Source organism: Cydia splendana, chromosome 7 (genome assembly GCF_910591565.1).
Source record: "Cydia splendana chromosome 7, ilCydSple1.2, whole genome shotgun sequence".
Classification (NCBI taxonomy): domain Eukaryota; kingdom Metazoa; phylum Arthropoda; class Insecta; order Lepidoptera; family Tortricidae; genus Cydia; species Cydia splendana.
The window spans coordinates 17,811,208-17,830,130 of NC_085966.1; the positions used below are offsets into that span (position 1 = coordinate 17,811,208).

Sequence of the window (18,923 nt, forward strand, 5' to 3'; positions counted from 1 at the left end):
TAGTAATAGACTTAACTAGATACGATATCGTTTATATCTTTAAGACACTGTCGCCTTCTGAATCAAAGCAATACACTGTACCTATGTACCTACTGTAAGAGCTATTTATATTATAGAACCCTTCACACTCAGTTTTTTGTTCGCTTCAAATCTTGCATATATTAGTGTCCGATCGAAACCGGATTTTTGCCGAAACAGAAATCGATGTTTCGAAGTTGTAGTTTCGGCCAAAGCCGAGCCATCGGCCGAAAGCTGCCGAAACCGGAACTTTGGTCGGAAATTCAGGGAAATTTAATGAAGCACACATTATAATATAGAACACCGACATTTTGTTTAGATTAAAAAACATGTGCTTATTTTAAATTGCTGTTACGATGTTATTTCTCAATGGCTGCCATTTGAGCGTCATAGCCACCAGGTTTTATAAACCACGTAGTGTGAAAGGGCTCTTAATTATTTTTAACCAAAACGTAAAGAATATACAGTTTTGCCCGCTTTGGGATCATTTCAGTTTAATATGAAGTGTAGTTCAAATTGCTGTATATACATTCTGATTGAAATATGTGTTTTATTTGTAGATTGTAATAGTTAAGAAATTAAAGCTACTTTTTCTTATCAATTCAGTGAAGCGAAATTTTGCGTTCAACAATTGAGATGTTAAGCCTGTTGGCCAGATGGCCAGGCGCTGTTTCGACTACTAAAGATCTTGAATCGCGTTATTAAGATACAAATAATTACTTACATAATAAATACAATCTTTTGTTTAGTTTCGCACGCTAGATGGCACTGTACCGGGTCCTGACAATCCCGAAGCGCGCTATAAATACCCCAGACTCATTATTTTTTGTTTGCAATTCGCATGCTAGATGGCGCTGTGCAGTGTACTGGAAATCATGGATCGCGTTTTCAAGATTTTTTTTGATAATATATAGGTACTTAATGACGAATGACCCCAAGCACATATAATAATTGTTTAGTTTACGATTTGCACGAATCGCTATTAAGATTTTACCTAAAATACAAGGAAACAATGCACAAGCAGTGAAAAACCTTTATCGCCAAAGAGAAAGAAACTTTATTGTCAAAGTCACAAGGTATAATTTACTCTTCATCTTCGCAGTCCTGGGTCATGTCGCTGGGAGGGCCGGGGTTCGGGGGCGGGCCCCAGTTCAAGTAAATGCTGTCAGTCAGAATCATCACCGCGAACGAGATCAGAAACCTGGAAATATTTAAAACTTTATTGCAGGAGCTTTATTCGTGGGTCTCGTCCTAGGGTAATATCATGATTAACGAATAAAACAAAAAGACAGCGTCTATTCGCTAGGTGCTGCTCTTATTTTGTCCGCTTTCTACGTTAACCTTTTGGACGCCATTGACGGATATATCGGCACCGTAGGTCCAACGCCAAAGACGGATTAATCCGTCACAGACCACGGGGCAAACATAATAGACCTACGTGCATATGCATAAAGTTCAATTTCAGTTTTGACACTTCGCTTCGGTGACGTGGCGTCCGAGTGACAGCTTTTGTGTTTGACACGGCGTCGAAAAGGTTAAATCAGGCGTGGCTCACTCCGCGATTTCGGTACGTCGCTACAAGTATATGCGGCCCACACCAATTTTGGTGTCTAGCCATAGTAGTTGCCGCTACGGAACGGACGCCTGCTCGCGCTTGCGCACGCATCTTTCGTAATTGACGCGTTTTGTTAGAGAGTGAACCCTCTGTAAGTACCTAGTCCACCCCACTTCTCCCTCCACCTACTTCGCACCTTGACAATACAAAGTCGATCTATTGGACGAAAGTTGAGTTATGATATTGAGAAGTCTAAGCGCCGAACAAAATGGATGAAACCGGACCCTGCTTTAAAATATTATAAAGTAGTATGACGCTATTACGCTGAACTAGATGGCCTGCGCCTCTGTTTCTTTCCTTAAACCCATAAGACTATAGTTGAGGAATAAACAATTTAACATCTAACTATACAAACTTTTACATTGGTGCAGATTTCTTACCACAGGATTCCGCCTACGAAGATTTTGTTGTAGAAGTTTTGCTTGGCGTCGTACCAGGGCTTCCACGGCCCGCACGGTATCGGTAACTCGTTCATGTGCGCGTCGCATACCTCTGCGAGACAAATATAATATAGACAATTATTACTTATAAACCGACTTTTTTTATAAATTATAATGCATTTTTAGGTTCTCACGGGCTTGTTTTCCGCAACTCGACGTCATACTCGTATTATTGCGCCTATTTTGCGTGGTGGGTTGGCGGCACTATTCTTGCCAAGCCAACTCTACCAAAAAGCCTATAATGCATTTTAATTCGAGTCCAGGGGCCGATTTTTTAATTTCGAGCGTTCGATTTCGTCGCTCGAAAATCGGTGGAAAACTGCGAAATGCAAATTTTATATTCCGAGCGATAGAAATTGGGAATCGAGTGGTATTGACCACTCGTTTTCAATTCTATTAGTAGAATTTAAATGCCGGGTACTGGAGATATTATTGAACGAAATACACGAAATCGAACGCTCGAAATTCAAAAATCAGCCCCTGCCCTGCTAAAGTAGTGTAAAATCTGCCGAAACAGGAACATCGGTCGGATTATCGAAAATACAGTTTCAGTGCGGCCGAAAGGTTCGGCAGTTTTGTGGCCCAAACCGAACCTTCAGCAGAATCATGACATTCTTGCCGAACGAAGCCTGCCGAAACCGATACTTTGGTCGTACACTAGGTAGGTTATTAGGTACCTACTACTGCGAAGTTGGCCGGTCGGACGAGCGGTTGGATTGGTAAAGTGTATAGATTGGTATAGAATTTTTTTTTCTCTCTTAAAACGAATGAGGGTCTTTAAGAACCATTTTTTGATCAACTTAATATTTTCGGAAATAATTGATCTGAAAGAAAAATAGTTGTGTTTTACCCTTTAGTTCCCCTAACTTTTGAACCATGGGTCCAAAAAATCTGAAAAAAATCGTGAAAACATAGCTTAGTAAAGACTTTCAAGGAAAAATATAGCGAACCTAATCGGTAAAGCTGTTTTTGAGTTTTGGCAAATAGTCTATTTTGACAGACGGGGGTAACTACGGAACCCTACACTGAGCATGGCCCGACATACTCATGGCCTGTTTTTTTATATTTTATCAGCAGGTCGCTTAGCTTGCATGCTCTAAACTAAATTTTTTATTTATGATGAACAATTACAAAAAAACTACGTTTTCTTAAATCGTCTATTTTTTATCTCTTATTTAACTTTAACAGCCTGTAAGCTCCTAAAGTATTGATCAGGGTGGCCACTTTCTGGAAAACCGGGAAAACCGGGAAAAGTCAGGGAATTTCGCTAGTCATGGAAAAGTCAGGGAATTGTCAGGGAAATTTAATGGAGGTCAGGGAATAAAAATTGTCTCTGTATGTACAGTCGACGTCAAAGATATCTTTACATTTTTCGCCTTGTTTCAAAGGAGTAAGGTGCAAAAGTGTAAACATAAATATCTTTGACGTCGATTGTACATAATATAAGTACATAATAAAAAAACAAATTATTAATTTTACCATCTCCAAACATTATAAATATCTACTATAGTAGGTAAATGCGATCACTTATCACATCACACTAATATTAAAGAAAAACGTGTTATAATGACAATGCTGATTAAGGACGAAGTTACGAAGGCTGAAATCATTTGGTGTTTGTATCAAGTACTAAGTCATAGCTAACAAAGGAGCGGTGGACAAGCCGTGGATCTCTTTCCTCTGATGATTCCGGACTCTGATATCGCAAAAAAAATGCGCTTGCAAAGAACAAAAATAGCCTACACTGTTGTATACGGACGCTATATTTTTTTCGACAATTAAAAGAAGCATGTTCTGATTGTGATGTCGTTACCATAGGCTTTGACGAATCCCTTAATAAAGTTGCTCAGAAAGGGCAGATGGACATCTTTTTCCGTTATTGGGACAATGAGAAAAACCAAGTCCGAAGTAGATATTACGGCTCAGCTTTTCTGGGGCACGCAACTGCTGCTGATTTGTTGGAGGCTTTTCTTGCCACGACTGATGGCAATGACACAAAAAAAATATTGCAGGTTTCGATGGATAATATTTTTTTGCAAGACCTCAAGCCCAAACTCAAAAGTAAGGGCGAAGCAGGTGACCCAATTCTGCTCAACATGGGGGATTGTGGACTTCATAATCTCAACAATGCGTTTAAAAAATCACTGAAAGCCTCGGGATGGAAGGTTAGCGTTTTTACGTTCTCTATACTACCTATTCTGCTATAGCCCCGCGCGACGTGAAGACTATACAAGGTTTTCAGGCTCGAGTACATTCCCATTAAATTTTTGTGTACGTACGTACGTTGGCTCGAGAACGTTAGCGTTGTTGATCGCGCCACTAAAATTATTTCGTATGCTTTGACTAAGGGAATATCTTGTTTCGATCCCGCAATCGCAGTCAACGCAGAATTCCGACGAGAGAGGCTCGATAAAGTGTTGGACATATTTGTCAAAAATAACCGGCTTTCAGGATATGAAGCAGATAACGCCAAAAGTGTCTGCAACATGAATCTAGTATTAAAACTGAATCTGGCATGAGGGTGGGGAGAAGTGACCGAACAGGATAGTCTTATGTATCTTTCAGTAGGAGTAGCAGCGAAAGAGCTATTATTGTTTGTCCTTGTCACAGTCTCACATTTTATTTGTTCCCCACCGTAAATTTAGTATGGATTATGGTGGGCAACAAATGAATTCGGCCAATCACAGTGTCGCATTTGCGTATGTTTTGTCCCTCACGGAGGCACGCGTATACCACTTCTATACGATCCTACCTTCTATGGTCTGCAATGATATTTGTAAATCACCTGAATTTGAGAAATGAATGAAACAATTTTCCATTAAGGATGGTCACCGACTGGATGATGTTTGGCTCGGTTTGATAAAAAAGGAAAATAAAGACATGCAAACTTTAATAAAAATGGTCATGGTGTTATCCCACGGAAACGCTTATAGTGCTGAGCGTGGCTTTTCCATCAACAAGGAGATATTAGTGGAAAATCTTTCGCAAGAGTCTATAATTGCGCAAAGACGCGTTTATGACGCTATATCCTAGAGTCGGACCAAGAAAAGTCGGCAGCGCATTTGATAGCCCACGCAGTGCAAGTGTTATTTATACGTCATAATTTCATAGAAGTTTGACGTTTAAGATAACACTTGCACTGCGTGGGCTATCAAATCCGCTGCAGACTTTTCTTGGTCTGACTCTACCACGGCGGTATAGACAAAATAAATATTGAAAAAAAAAAGATCCACGCGGCTCGATTATATTATATGATACATTTAATATCCAATAAATTCAGTAGTCAGAGGTAACCTGCAATAATATGTTACACAAAAAAGGCCGCAAAAATATCTGACACGATCTTATTTGTTGAGCCATAAGAGCGTGTCACATATTTTTGCGGCCTTCGAAGAGTAACATATTATTGCAGGTGACTGTACCTACTGTTTCAATTGGTTTTTCCTGTATACCTAGCTTTTAACAATAATGGTCAAAAATTAAATTAATTATTGGGTAACTGTAAGAACTGTCTGATAGCAAATTACAATTTTTAAATGCAATGAAACAGTACAAAAACGTCACCTGAAGTAGGATGTGAACCCACGACTTCCGTCTAACTATGCTTTCGCTCTTACCAACTGAGCTATTCAGATACTACTTCTTATTGTTTACGTTTTTGTATTATTTCATTGTATTTATAAATTGTGATTTGCTAGCAGATAATTCTGCAAAAGCGCAAAAATGTATTCCAATTATATATTTTATATTTATTACATTTAAGATTATGGTCAGGGAAAAACTTGAAAAAACGCCTGGAAAACCGGGAAAAGTCAGGGAATTTTAGTTGTAGGAAATAGTGGTCACCCTGATTGATTGTAGAGTAAAAATAAACATAACCACATTTGTAGTAAAGGGCCTAGCAGGCTAAGGAAGGAGAAGTGGCCCCTGTGACGAATATCGGATTTTCATAATGTCACCGAGATAATGTCAAAAACGTCATTTCATGGACACATTTTTCAAAGTCGTTTTTCTCCTGAACTATATAAGGCAGAGCAATCAAACCAAATCATAGCGACAAAGAATGAGTAGGAGTATAACTCAGATATTTTTAAATATATAATTCCCTAAAAAAATAATGATTAAAATGTTAGAGAATTTTTTGACAGCTCTTTTCAACAAGTAATTGTAAAGGTACACCGTATGGAAAAATTCACATAAACTGCAAATAGTATTATAGCTACTACCATGCGAAAAATTAATTCAATATAATTGGTGCAACATACTTAAAAAAAATTAAATGTTATCTTAGTTGCAGCAGTTGAGTAACTTTTTTTGACAGCCATGCGTCAAGTTCAAAATAAACACTCTCTGTTGCTAGGCAACTAAATTAATCCTCATTTAAATAGAAAATCTCCTTCAGAATGAAAGACGCCTTTGATAGATAAACACTTTCGTTGACATTTAATTTTTTTTAAGTGTGTTGCACCAATTATTTTGAATTGATTTTTCGCATGGTAGTAGCTAATACTATTTGCAGTTTATATGATTTTTTCCATAGGTGTACCTTTACAATTAGACCCTTTTATGTTAAAACTTTTGTCCGAAGTAATTATAATGCTATTCGTACAGATATTCGAGATATGAGCAAAAATATGAAAAAAAGTACCTTCAACCCTTCCTTACACCCTCAGCACACCCCCTACCCTCGAGGACTTTTAGTATGTTTATCTGGACACCACAAGGTATACCTGTACCAATTTTCAAAACTACACGAATTATTTCCGCAGATTTTTCTAATTTGCTTAGGCTAAGTAAGGTCTCGCCGAGGTAAGAAATGAAGCCTGTCTGAACTTTGTTCTAGCGGTAAATGTTTTGACATTAACTAAGTAAAAGTTAGCTAACCTGGCGGCTTAGCACGGTCGCGTTTTTATCCCTTGTCACCATGCCTGTCACGTTCTAACAAGTATGTAAGTGCGAAAGGGACGCGCATAGTGATAGTCGATAAAAATGGAACCGTGCTGAGCCCGCTGGTAATAGAGTATCTGTAGTACCTAAATAATATACCTATAATATCACTAATTTTCTCTATAATAAAGCATTTTTTTGCAAAAATTTTACGTGATAAAGGGGTCAGTGGACACGCATATGGGGTGAATAGTTACGCCATAGGGGGTGATTAGATACAACATAGGGGTGTAAAGACACGCCTTGGGGGTTAAAAGACACGAAAAAATATATTTGTGTCAAATAGCTGTTTAACAGATATAACTATTTGCCAATAGAGTATCAACATAATAATGAACAAATTCGATGCCTATGACAACTAAAACTTAATATTTCTATTCACCCCTTTCTTGTGTCTATCCACCCCGTTTTAAGGATATGGAGAAAACAGGTAGTTTTTTTTTTATTTTCTCTGAATTGGATAGGAAAAAAATTATTTCACAAATACAAAATTGAAGAACTAACCAAGACTCAAAAAATGATATCAAAATTTTAACTTTTATCATTTGGATTATTGGCGAAAATCGTCCTTGAAGTTGATAATCGTGTCTTTTCACCCCGTTTTACGGTACATTATTATAGTAGGAAGGTAACTAGGTACTATTCGATTCTCTTGCCGCTCGGAATCGGGACGCATGATGAGCGGTATAATCGATTGTACAAGTATAGATAATGTCTGATGTCTAAATTCCGCTAAATTTATACTTGAAGACACTACATATACAGTGAAACCTGGTTAAGTGGGACCTGGATAAGTGAGAAACCTCTATAGCTGGGACTCATGGTGCGGTCCCGACACTTTAGCACTGAATTACCTCTGTAAGTGAGATAAAACGAACCTCTATAACTGGGATTAGTTGTTGTGATTTTATAGTCACATTTACCTCTATAATTGAGACAGAGAGTGTATTTTACCTCTTTTACTGAGACTATATTTATAAGATTACATTTTCCTAATTGTTTTTTTTTAGAATTTTATACGAATTACCTCTGTATCTGAGATAACGTCAATCTATGACCTCTCTAACTTGGACTTTATTGATCTATTTCCGTATTCTTACTAACTCTTAGTCTATCCACAAATTCCGCATTTGCTTAATTGTGTCTAAACGACTTCAAGTTTCATTTAGTTACTTTATGTAGTTAAAACTATCGAAACGAAAGCTGAAAGCTGAAAGTAACAAGAATAAACAAATTTTCATTTAATAAATTTCTAAGACGCAATGTAGTCCGTATCAAATTTAATTGAAAAAATCTATCCTTTGGAAAATCATTCAAAATAAATTGAAAGAAATATTTAAACAGACTTAAAAAATATTTAGGGACAAGGATTATTTTACCTAAACATTTAAAGATAATTACAAAATACCTTATTAACCACCTCTATAACTGAGATATATCCTCTATTCTCACCTCTATTAATGGGACCCTCTGTAAATGAGACAGGAATTTATTTGTACCTGGCTAACTGAGAGCCTGGGTAAGTGGAATACCTCTTTAAGTGAGACAAATCTGCTCGTCCCTTGAAGTCTCACTTATCCAGGTTTCACTGTATTTATGGGTTTACGCATACGTGTATTAACCTTTTGGACGCCAATGACCGATGGGTACACTACATAATTCCGAAATATTTTATGCCGAATTTTAAAATATCGAATTTTATTATTCCGATTTTTAAATGCTCGACCCATCAAAATTTCGATTGTCGTAATTACCGAACGATGAAAATCACGAAGTTTTATATTTCCGAATAGTAAAACCGGCGATTTTTTAAATTCCGAACCACATAATTCCGAATATAACAATTCCGATAGGGAGAAACACCGAATTTAACATTTACGATTTTTGATATCACGAATTCCGAATGGTCATAATTCCGAAATTTTGAATTCCGATTTGACGTGATTCCAGTTTTTTAAATTCCGAATAACGATGATCCGAATTTGTTGTTAATAAATAAAGGTACCTACGTTTCTATGAGGGGTTGCAGTTCTAACGTAACCTAAACCTACTTTTTAAAAAACAGTTATTTACTGTAGGGGTCGCAGTTCTAACCTAACCTATACCTACTTTTCTGTAAGCAGTAAGTTTCTAGGGGAGGGAGGGTCGCAGTTCTAACCTAACCTACACCTACTTTTCTAGTAGCAGTTGGTTTCTGTAAAGGTCGCAGTTCTAACCTATCCTAACCCACTTTTCTAGTAGCAGTTGGTTTCTGTGAAGGTCGCAGTTCTAACCTAACCCACTTTTCTAGTAGCAGTTGGTTTCTGTGAAGGTCGCAGTTCTAACCTAACCTAACCCACTTCGCTAGTAGCAGTTGGTTTCTGTAAAGGTCGCAGTTCTAACCTAACCTACTTTTCTAGTAGCAGTTGGCTTCTGTGAAGGTCTCAGTTCTAACCTAACCTAACCCACTTTTCTAGTAGCAGTTGGTTTCAGTAAAGGACGAAGTTCTAACCTAACCTAACCCACTTTTCTGGTAGCAGTTGGTTTCTGTGAAGGTCGCGGTTCTAACCTAACCTAACCTAACCCACTTTTTTAGTAGCAGTTGGTTTCTGTGAAGGTCGCAGTTCTAACCTAACCTAACCCACTTTTCTAGTAGCAGTGAATTTCTGTGAAGGTCGCAGTTCTAACCTAACTTAACCCACTTTTCTAGTAGCAGTTAGTTTCCGTAAAGGTCGCAGTTCTAACCTAAGCCACTTTTCTAGTAGCAGTTGGCTTCTGTGAAGGTTGCAGTTCTATCCTAACCCACTTTTCTAGTAGCAGTTGGTTTCTGTGAAGGTCGCAGTTCTAACCTAAGCCACTTTTCTAGTAGCAGTTGGCTTCTGTGAAGGTTGCAGTTCTATCCTAACCCACTTTTCTAGTAGCAGTTGGTTTCTGTAAAGGTAGCAGTTCTAGCATGTCCAAATGATTTAGATGCATTTTTTTTGCAGATCAATTTTAAAAACGGCTGACCATTTAATTACTTCCCTTTTGAAAATCACGAATTTCATTATTCCGAGTTTACAAAAGATCAAATTTCTGAATTCCGAATTATTTTATTTCCGATCGGTCAATGATTTTTCGGAATAGACAAATTCGGAAAAAAAATTTCGGATTTTTTAAAAATCGGAACTTTAAGCTTTCGTTCATATGACAATCGGATTTTAAGTATTCGGAAATAGCGCAGTCGTGATTTTCTTCTTTCGTGGTTTTCAAAGTCGTGATTTCGATATTTCGGACGCATAAAAAATCGTGATTATGAAAATCGAGGTTATGAAAGTCGGAAAAACATATTTCGGAATATTTGGGTGTTCCCATGACCGATATATCCGCACCGCAGGTTCAACGCCAAAGGCTGATAATCGGTCACAGACCACAGAGCAACATAGACCTACGTGCATATAGGCATAAAATTCAACTTCAGTTTTAACACTTCGGTGACGTGGCGTCCGCGTTACAGCTTTTGTGTTTGACACGGCGTCGAAAAGGTTAAATAACTTAAATAAGTATAATCATAATCAAAATAATCCTTCCTTTTTTTGACCACCTTTTAATTAACCCGTTTGAGCAGTAAGTATAATGTCTTGGATTGCTCGAAGGTCTTGGACGTAAAGTTATAAGGCATTTACTCATCACGTACCTACTATATGTAGGCACCTGTAATTTAAATGCAATATTCTTTAGAACTACTCATATACATGCAGAGATGAATGCATGTATATAGATGCATGCATAGAGATTGCATGTAGGGGAAGGTCGGGTAAAGCGAACACCCCAAGCGAATTCGGGCTCCCAATCCTAAAGGCTTGGCCACACACAGAGCGCGACGCAGCGCCGCGTCCGCGCCGCGTGATGCCGACGCGAAGCCTGGTCAAACAGGGCGCGCGCCGATCGCGCCGGCCTCACGCTCTCAACACGCCCTCAGGGCGCGCGTGAACGCGGCGCGGCCGCGCGGGAACGCGGCGCACCGCTCGCTGCCTAACGTCCGATCCTACTGATGTGACCTTGCGCGACGCGGCGGGCCGCCGCGTTCGCTCGGCGCAGCGCTGCGAACGCGCCGCGCGGACGCAAGGGGCCGCGCGGCGCGGGGCGCGACAGAAGCGGGGCGTGATACCGGCGGGACGCAGTCTGTTTGACGTCGGTAACCTGTTAGCATGTGCCGCGGTCGCGCGGCGTGGACGCGGCGCGGACGCGGCGCTGCGTCGCGCTCTGTATGTGGCCAAGCCTTTAACTATTCGACTTTGTCGCACCACGCGCCTATATGATGTTCAGGATCCTTCGCTCTATGAGCGGCAAGCATCACAGGGAGCGGTCGCTGCGAGCGTCGTCAGTGACGAGTCATAATATGTTTTTAGTCCAAAAAATATTCGATTTTGAAAGGTAAGTACATTGTATGTTATTTTGTCATAGTAATTATCTCGAATTTTAATTCAAGATGCTTCTATTGCTTATTAAAGTATTTTCCTTTTACAACGCATTTCTTAATAATCCAACGGTTATTTTTTTTAAATTCATAATTTCATTAACTGACTGAATGGGCAAAGTGGATCGGGCAAAGCGGATCGTGTTCACTTTGAATTTATTAGGTAAATTTTTTTAGGCTGCTATTTAACTGATCACCAGATTTAGTAAAATTTAATACCAAAAAAATCTATTTTACCACCCTAAAATAATGAATGATCACCAAAATTATAACACCATTTTAATGTGAAATGATTACCAATATTATTACATATTACTATCCTTTTAAAGGAAATGACACCAAACTAATAATTATTAACCCAAAAATAGTAAATGATTACCAAATTTCAAACCCCATTTTAATGTGAAATGATAACCAAATTTTTACATCTTGCTATCCTATTAAAGAAAATGACACCAAAATAATCATTGTAAACCCAAAAATAGTAAATGACCACCAAAATTAGAACTCCATTTTAATGTAAATTTATAACCAAATTTTTAAATCTTGCTATCCTATTAAAGCAAATGAGAATGACTCCAAAATAATCACTGTAAACCCAAAAATAGTAAATGACCACCAAAATTGTAACCACATTTTAATTAAAAAATGTGCAAATATTTAATATATCGTTATCCTATTAAATTAATTAATCCACATCGTCACCTTTTTCTAGTAGCATTTTATTTCTGTAAGGGTCGCAGTTCAAACCTAACCTAACCCACTTTTCTAGTAGCATTTCTTTTCTGCAAGGGTCGCAGTTCAAACCTAACCTAACCCACTTTTCTTGTAGCATTTCTTTTCTGTAAGGGTCGCAGTTCAAATCTAACCTAACCCATTTTTCTAGTAGCATTTGGTTTCTGTAAGGGTCGCAATTCAAACCTAACCTAACCCACTTTCCTGATAGCAGTTTGGTTCTGTAAGGGTCGCAGTTCAAACCTAACCTAACCCACTTTTCTAGTAGCATTTTTTTTCTGGAAGAATGATTATTTTGGAGTCATTTGCTTTAATAGGATAGCAAACTTAACCCACTTTTCTAGTAGCATTTCGTTTCTGTATGGGTCGCAGTTGAAACCTAACCTTACCCACTTTTCTAGTAGCATTTCGGTTCTGTGAGGATTGCAGTTCTAACCTAACCTAACCCACTTTTATAGTAGCATTTCGTTTCTGTAAAGGTCGCAGTTCAAACCTAACCTAACCTACTTTTTTAGTACCATTTCGTTTCTGTAACGGTCGCAGTGCTAACCTAACCTAACCCACCTAACTGATAGCAGTTTAACTTACTTTTCTAGTAGCATAACGAAATGCCACTAGAAAAGTAGGTTAGGTTAGGTGGGTATTCGGTGCGGGGTACGGGGGGTTGAGCGGGAGGGGCTAGTAATTTTGGCATCAGTTTACTTTATTTGTTTATTTAGGTGAAAATATCGCATTAATTTGGTCTTCAAGATTTGGTGATCATTAATGATTTTTGGTGATCATTCAATATATTTGGTATTTGAATACAATTTGAAGTGCAGTCGTAATTAAAACGGTGGTACTTTTGTATTTTTAGGCCTTATTTTTTTGGTGTTCAGTAATTTTTTTTGGTAAGCATGATTTTTTTATTTAGGGTACCAAAGTATTTTTTGGTGGTCATATATTTGTAGCCATTTTTTATGATAATATTTTGTTACAGATGGTATATAAATATCAAAAAAAGATCGGTCATGGCTCCTGGCTAACAGACGTCATGGAAATGGCTATCAAAACGTGGATTCGCTGTGTTAAAATGTCTTCAGAGATGCCGTGAAGACTCGAGAGGGAGGTATGGAAGAAAAAGACATGCTGCGCCGACCCCAAATGAATGGGATAAGGGCAAGCGAATGATGATTCTTTAGAAACTACTTACGGCGCAGTCTGTAAGTCCTGACGGGAGTCAAACGTGGTATAGTAACTTGTGGAACCGCAGTTACGACCCTCCGAAGGCCCAAGACCCTCGATCTCAGCATATTCGCACGTCGCTAATCACCAACGCTCCAATACGAATTAAAAAACAATGACTTATTATGTCAGTCATTCTCACGCAAACGAGGAATTGTTGTTATGTGCCAGTTATCTTGAAATTGTAATTATAAGTAGGGAAGTAAAACCTCCGCATAGACCAAAGCGAGGGAGTTTCATTTCATTATAATCGTTATAAGTATTTTCATAGAAATTTGAAATAAATGATGACCGTTTTTTTATTGCAAATACCATGCAGATTTTGCTTGGTCTGATTCATTTCTCTTACTCTTCGGTTCTCATACTTAGAAAGAAATATAAATAAATTAGGTAGGTATCTATGAGTCCTATGACAAAATAAACCTGAGAAAATTTGAAAAATATCTGACGCATGCACAAAACGACACATTTTTTTTTTTCATTTCCGGCGTTGTCAGGAATTCAGAATACGATGATAATAGAACAACGCTTAAGTATCTTATAATCTATTATTCATAGCAAAAAATATAAAAATCTCAGCCCCGTAACAGAGTTACGAAAAGTGATATAAAATCTTCGGAATAAAAAAAAAGGTTTTGTTAACCCATTCAGGGCCAGCGACTCAGCGTATGGGTCATGCTCAAACAGTTCCGCAGGGCCAGTGACTCACATGTGAGTCTTGAATAAATTCTGATTTAAACTTAAACGAAACGTAATTTGATGTAATAACATAAGTATCATATAAGCTAATAACCATTTCTATAAGGTATATTAGGTTAAAAAATTATAAACACGTATTTTTTAATGAAAACAGGGTCTAGAATATTCAAGTTTGGTTTACTATCAGTGCAATATAGTAAATATACTGAAATTCTAGATACATATGCGATGCAAGCAAACAGAAAAATCCATATTTAAAAAATACAAAAAATATATATATTTCAGAAGTTATTGACATGGCTCAAGGTATGGGTCACCGTGGCCTGGCGCTACTTGTAAAAACTACTAATGTTTCCGTAGCAGGCTAAAATAAACTTTATTGGCTGGTTTTAAAGCTTATTTCATGTTGAAGCTGTTTGATATTGTACCATTTTACAACCGATTACTGTTTGGATGATGGTAAGCCACATTTTGTAGGAACCAAACCGTAGTATAATAATACACTCGGGTGCAAAGAAATCGGACCACCCCAGCATTTTCAACATTTTTTCAATTTGTGTAAAAACTGTAACCTCGATCATGATAATTTAAATACCACGTGGTAGATAATTTTCTGCCCTATCAAATGACATCAATATTCAGGAGTGGGGATGGATATTGTGCAAAATATGGGCCTGGAAATCACCCCCCTCCAACTGCCTCATTAGCGCATGCACTAATTGACCACTTATCATTAGGTATAAAAACAGTCATTATCATTGTTTATGCATCATTCGTGATTGGTACGTCTTCCTGAACACTACTCTCATCGCCTGAACCTGGAAAAACTGGAGAAAAATGGATACTACCTCGACTGAAGCCGGCCAAGCAGTTGCCCTATTGCAGGGAGGGCTTAGTCAACGTGCAGTGGCTCGACAACTCAACCTATCGAAGTCATCGGTTCAACGTGTCTTCCAGAGATTCCGCGTAGATCAGACGTTATCCAGAAGACCCGGAACTGGCAGAACTCGCATCACTTCTGAGAGAGATGACCGTTTCATCGTTCTTACCTCGCTACGAAATCGTCGACTGAATGCCGTTCAGCTTCAGCAGAAGCTCCTAGAGACCAGGAATGTGTCTATCAGCCGATGGACAGTTAGAAGACGACCGAAGGAGAAGGAATTGACAGCTCACAGAGCTGCAAATGGCCCAAAACTCACCCCAATACATCGTGGACAACGACGCGTCTTCGCTCGCGAACATGAAGAATGGACCCTTCAGCAATGGAGTTCCGTACTTTTTTCCGACGAGTGCAGGATAACTTTGTCTGGCAATGACGGACGGGTACGAGTCTACCGAAGACCTGGGGAGCGGTTCTCTCAATGCTGCATCGAGGAACGTGTTGCTTATGGTGGGGGGTCAATCATGGTCTGGGCTGGTATTTCTTTGGAAGCGAAGACGGACATTGTGTTCATCACAGGGCCAGGTACCAGACCGAATTCAGGCGGTTTGACTGCACGTCGGTACGTGGAGGAAATCCTGGCTGATCATGTGGTCCCATTTGCGGGTTATATCGGCGATGAGTTCATCCTCATGCAAGATAACGCTCGGCCGCATACAGCCCGGATCACTAAGGAGTACTTGGAGGAGGTCGGCATCAGAGTCATGGAGTGGCCAGCCCGCAGTCCTGACCTAAACCCGATCGAGCACATTTGGGACGAGCTGAAAAGAAGAATCCGGGCCAGAAATCCCGCCCCTGAATCCTTACTGGAGCTAAAGACTGCGATCGAAGAAGAATGGGCGGGCATCCCTCAAGACACTGTAAAAAAATTCATAAGATCAATGAAAAACCGAATGACTGCATGTCGTAGGGCTAGAGGAGGCAATATACGGTATTAAAATGCTGAAAATTGTTTTAATTTTTACTTGATATCTTTAGAATCGCAGTTTTCCCATTATGCATAAGTTTCACTCCAGTATGCATTTTTAGGGTGACAAAGTTCTTAGCCCTGAAAGCCTGAAAATATTGGAAGTAAACCTGTGAAAAGCACATCAATTTATAGAGGAAAAGCCTTTCATTAGGTATATAATATGTCACAGTAGCACATACAGTTTTTACAGAAATTGAAAAAATGATAAAAATGCTGGGGTGGTCCGATTTCTTTGCACCCGAGTGTATTTTGTTTTGTATGAGGGGTAAGGCAACTAGGATTTTCTCCCACTGTACTTTTATGTCATAATATTTGGTGATCGTTGTATTGTATCTTAGGCAATTACCTACTAACAATGATGTTAAGGTTAATTTTTTTTAGTTTCAATATAAAACAAGGCCGTTGATACAGTAATCACTAACTAATATGTATTGTATTACAAATAGTTTGTGACAAATATTTACAAGTTCTTTAAAACATCGTGGTTTTTACGGCAGATTAGAAAGTAAGTACTATAACACATTTTAAGTTCTCTATTGTTACTAATATAATGGCGTTTACCAAAACAAAGATAAATGACCGACCAGGTGTAAGCTTATCGGACACACTTGGACAATAAACAAGGAATGCATCCGAGCGGCGGCGGCGGTATTATCTTTCATGTGGTATTTGTCACAAGAGTTCAAGAAGTGATTCATCCCATCCCCCCTATTAGAGATGTATTTTGGAGTAACATGGGAAATATTATTTAGTCACGATTTATTCGTGGGCGACTTTATACTCCTCCTGTGCTGTTTAGTGATTTCGTATTTTGTGACCATGGCTATGGATTACCGGAATTTGAACCCGCCTAACCAAACTGCAATAAGTAATTAGTTTTTTTTTGATAGGCACAGAAAAACGGTGGTTAGTAAAAATGTTGCATAATGCTGTTCAACTGGCCGGCTTCATACGCGGCGATTTATTTACCGTGCGCGCCAGGCTCGAGACCCATAAGCTGAGTCATGCGTTTTAGCTAAAAACGGTTTGTATGGTGGCCCGGCGTATTGTGTACGCTCAGCGGTTCGTGGCCATGAATGGGTTAATGTTCAATATCAATAAAAACTTTACCCAATTGTAATATAAAACCTCTTGTCATGCCATAGCGTTGATATTCGGAAACTTTTACGATAAAAACTCTTGAGTTTTGCTTGAGCAACCTAATGCAAGAAGGAAAACTTGTCCTTGACTTTACATAATAAATAATTCATAATATAGTAACATTAGTAAGATCGTTTGCTATATCACAATAGTCATAAAATAGGCATATGTCATATGTACTTACTCAATCTGTAGGTACATATCATTAGCAGGAGTCGTAGGCTAGGCGTATGATGAAATTGATGACACGTCTCATGTCTCATGCAGGCGAGCGACGCAGTTCACACAGCGCAGATTTTGTAAAGTAAGTACCTATGAAACGTCCTTGCGCTGCAGCGTGCGTAACTAAAGGACGTTTTATACTTTACAAAATCTCACCTGCGCTGTGCTGCGTGAATTGCGTCGCCAGCGTCTCAGCATACGCTTAGTCGCTTAGCCTTACTTTTATGCCTAGGCTATATCAGCAGAGGTTAGTTAATAAATTAATAATAAAGACTATCAATGTACCTATACCCAATAATAAATGTTAGTTATAAGATGTAATGTTTTGAAAAGATGTGTCCCGCCGAGTTTGTTGCCGGTCCCATATTGGGATACCCTCCTCCAATCGAGGGGAGACTTAAATGTTCTCGAGGCAGAGGTTGGAACCGGTGTAGTGATTCGGTCAAATTGTGTTTTTTGAAAAACTAATTATAGCCAGCCTTTTATGAATGTAGTAAGCAAGCTAGCGTCCCCTTCACCCCCCCTGCCGCAACCCCCCCTTTTTGCATGAAATATGTCCCGGTTCACAGTTTTTTTCATTTTTTGGGGAAAGTATACAATATAGAAAAAAAGTATCAATGAGAGAAATAATCCCTATTAAATGCTTAACAAAAAAGGTTATACTAATTTTTTTTGATATGACGCACCATATTCATGTTATGGCTAGATGAACTTCGACAAAATTTAACCGTTGAAAAACTTGTTGAAGTTCAACATAACATAGTACGTAATAGTACTGAAAGAGATCCTACGCGGAGAATAACCTTGCAAGCTTATTCTCCGTATAAGATTTCTTTCAGTACTATCACGTACTATGTTATATTGAACTTCAACAAGTTAATACATGAATATGGTGAGTCTTACCAAAAAGTTGCATATAACCTTTTTTGTTTAGAATTTATTAAGGATTATTTCTTACCTTAAGACTTTATTCCTAATTCTAATACTTTTCTCAAAAATTAATAAAAACCGTCAACCGGGACATATTTCATGCAAAAAGGGGGGGTTGCGGCAGGGGGAGGAAAGGGGACGCTAGCGTGGGTAAAGCACCATACCCAAAGGTATCATATATACTACATTCATAAAAGGCTGGCTATAATTTGTTTGTCTTCCCCATACATTAGAACACAACCGAATCATAGCTTTATTTGACGTTCATAAGGGTATTGTAATATGCCTACTTGAATAATAAACTGTATTTATCTTTATCTTAAAGTATATCATAATGAAAGAGGTCTCAATCAAACTTGTGTCAAACCAAGTCAAACGTTCATTGGTTTTCTTACACTCGCGTGCAAAAGTATTGCATCACTTTGCATTTTTTCGTCCGCACCCAATATCTTTGTAATTCTATACCCGATTCTTAAAATTTTGGTATCAACTGAAAGCTTATAATGTAACGCATTAGAAAAATGGTAAATTCAATGAAATTTCGAATCTGAAGACTAAAAAAAAAACAGAAAACTGACAGTAGTCGCATAATGCTCCAAAAATAA

General features: G+C 38.5%; 2 protein-coding genes across 2 annotated transcripts in view; both read right to left on the minus strand.

Annotated features, from left to right (window-relative positions):
- Positions 1-18,923, minus strand: part of LOC134792409 (uncharacterized) — a 729,291-nt gene that overhangs the window by 407,928 nt on the left and 302,440 nt on the right. The gene's annotated exons all lie outside the window — the stretch shown is intronic.
- LOC134792416 (uncharacterized) lies at positions 1,038-13,546 on the minus strand. Its single transcript, XM_063763714.1, has 3 exons — positions 13,386-13,546; positions 2,014-2,125; positions 1,038-1,219 (listed from the first exon to the last, which is right to left on the minus strand). Exons 1-3 carry the CDS (start codon positions 13,483-13,485, stop codon positions 1,102-1,104), a joined length of 330 nt encoding a protein of 109 aa, XP_063619784.1. The 5' UTR covers positions 13,486-13,546; the 3' UTR covers positions 1,038-1,101.

Coding starts and splice junctions, on each gene's coding strand:
- LOC134792416 (XM_063763714.1), bottom strand. CDS start 13,485: ATGCTGAGATCGAGGGTCTTGGGCCTTCGGAGGGTCGTAACTGCGGTT. Junction 2,126..13,385: donor CAGGACTTACAGACTGCGCC/GTAAGTAGTTTC, acceptor TTTGTCTCGCAG/AGGTATGCGACGCGCACATG. Junction 1,220..2,013: donor TTCGTAGGCGGAATCCTGTG/GTAAGAAATCTG, acceptor AAATATTTCCAG/GTTTCTGATCTCGTTCGCGG.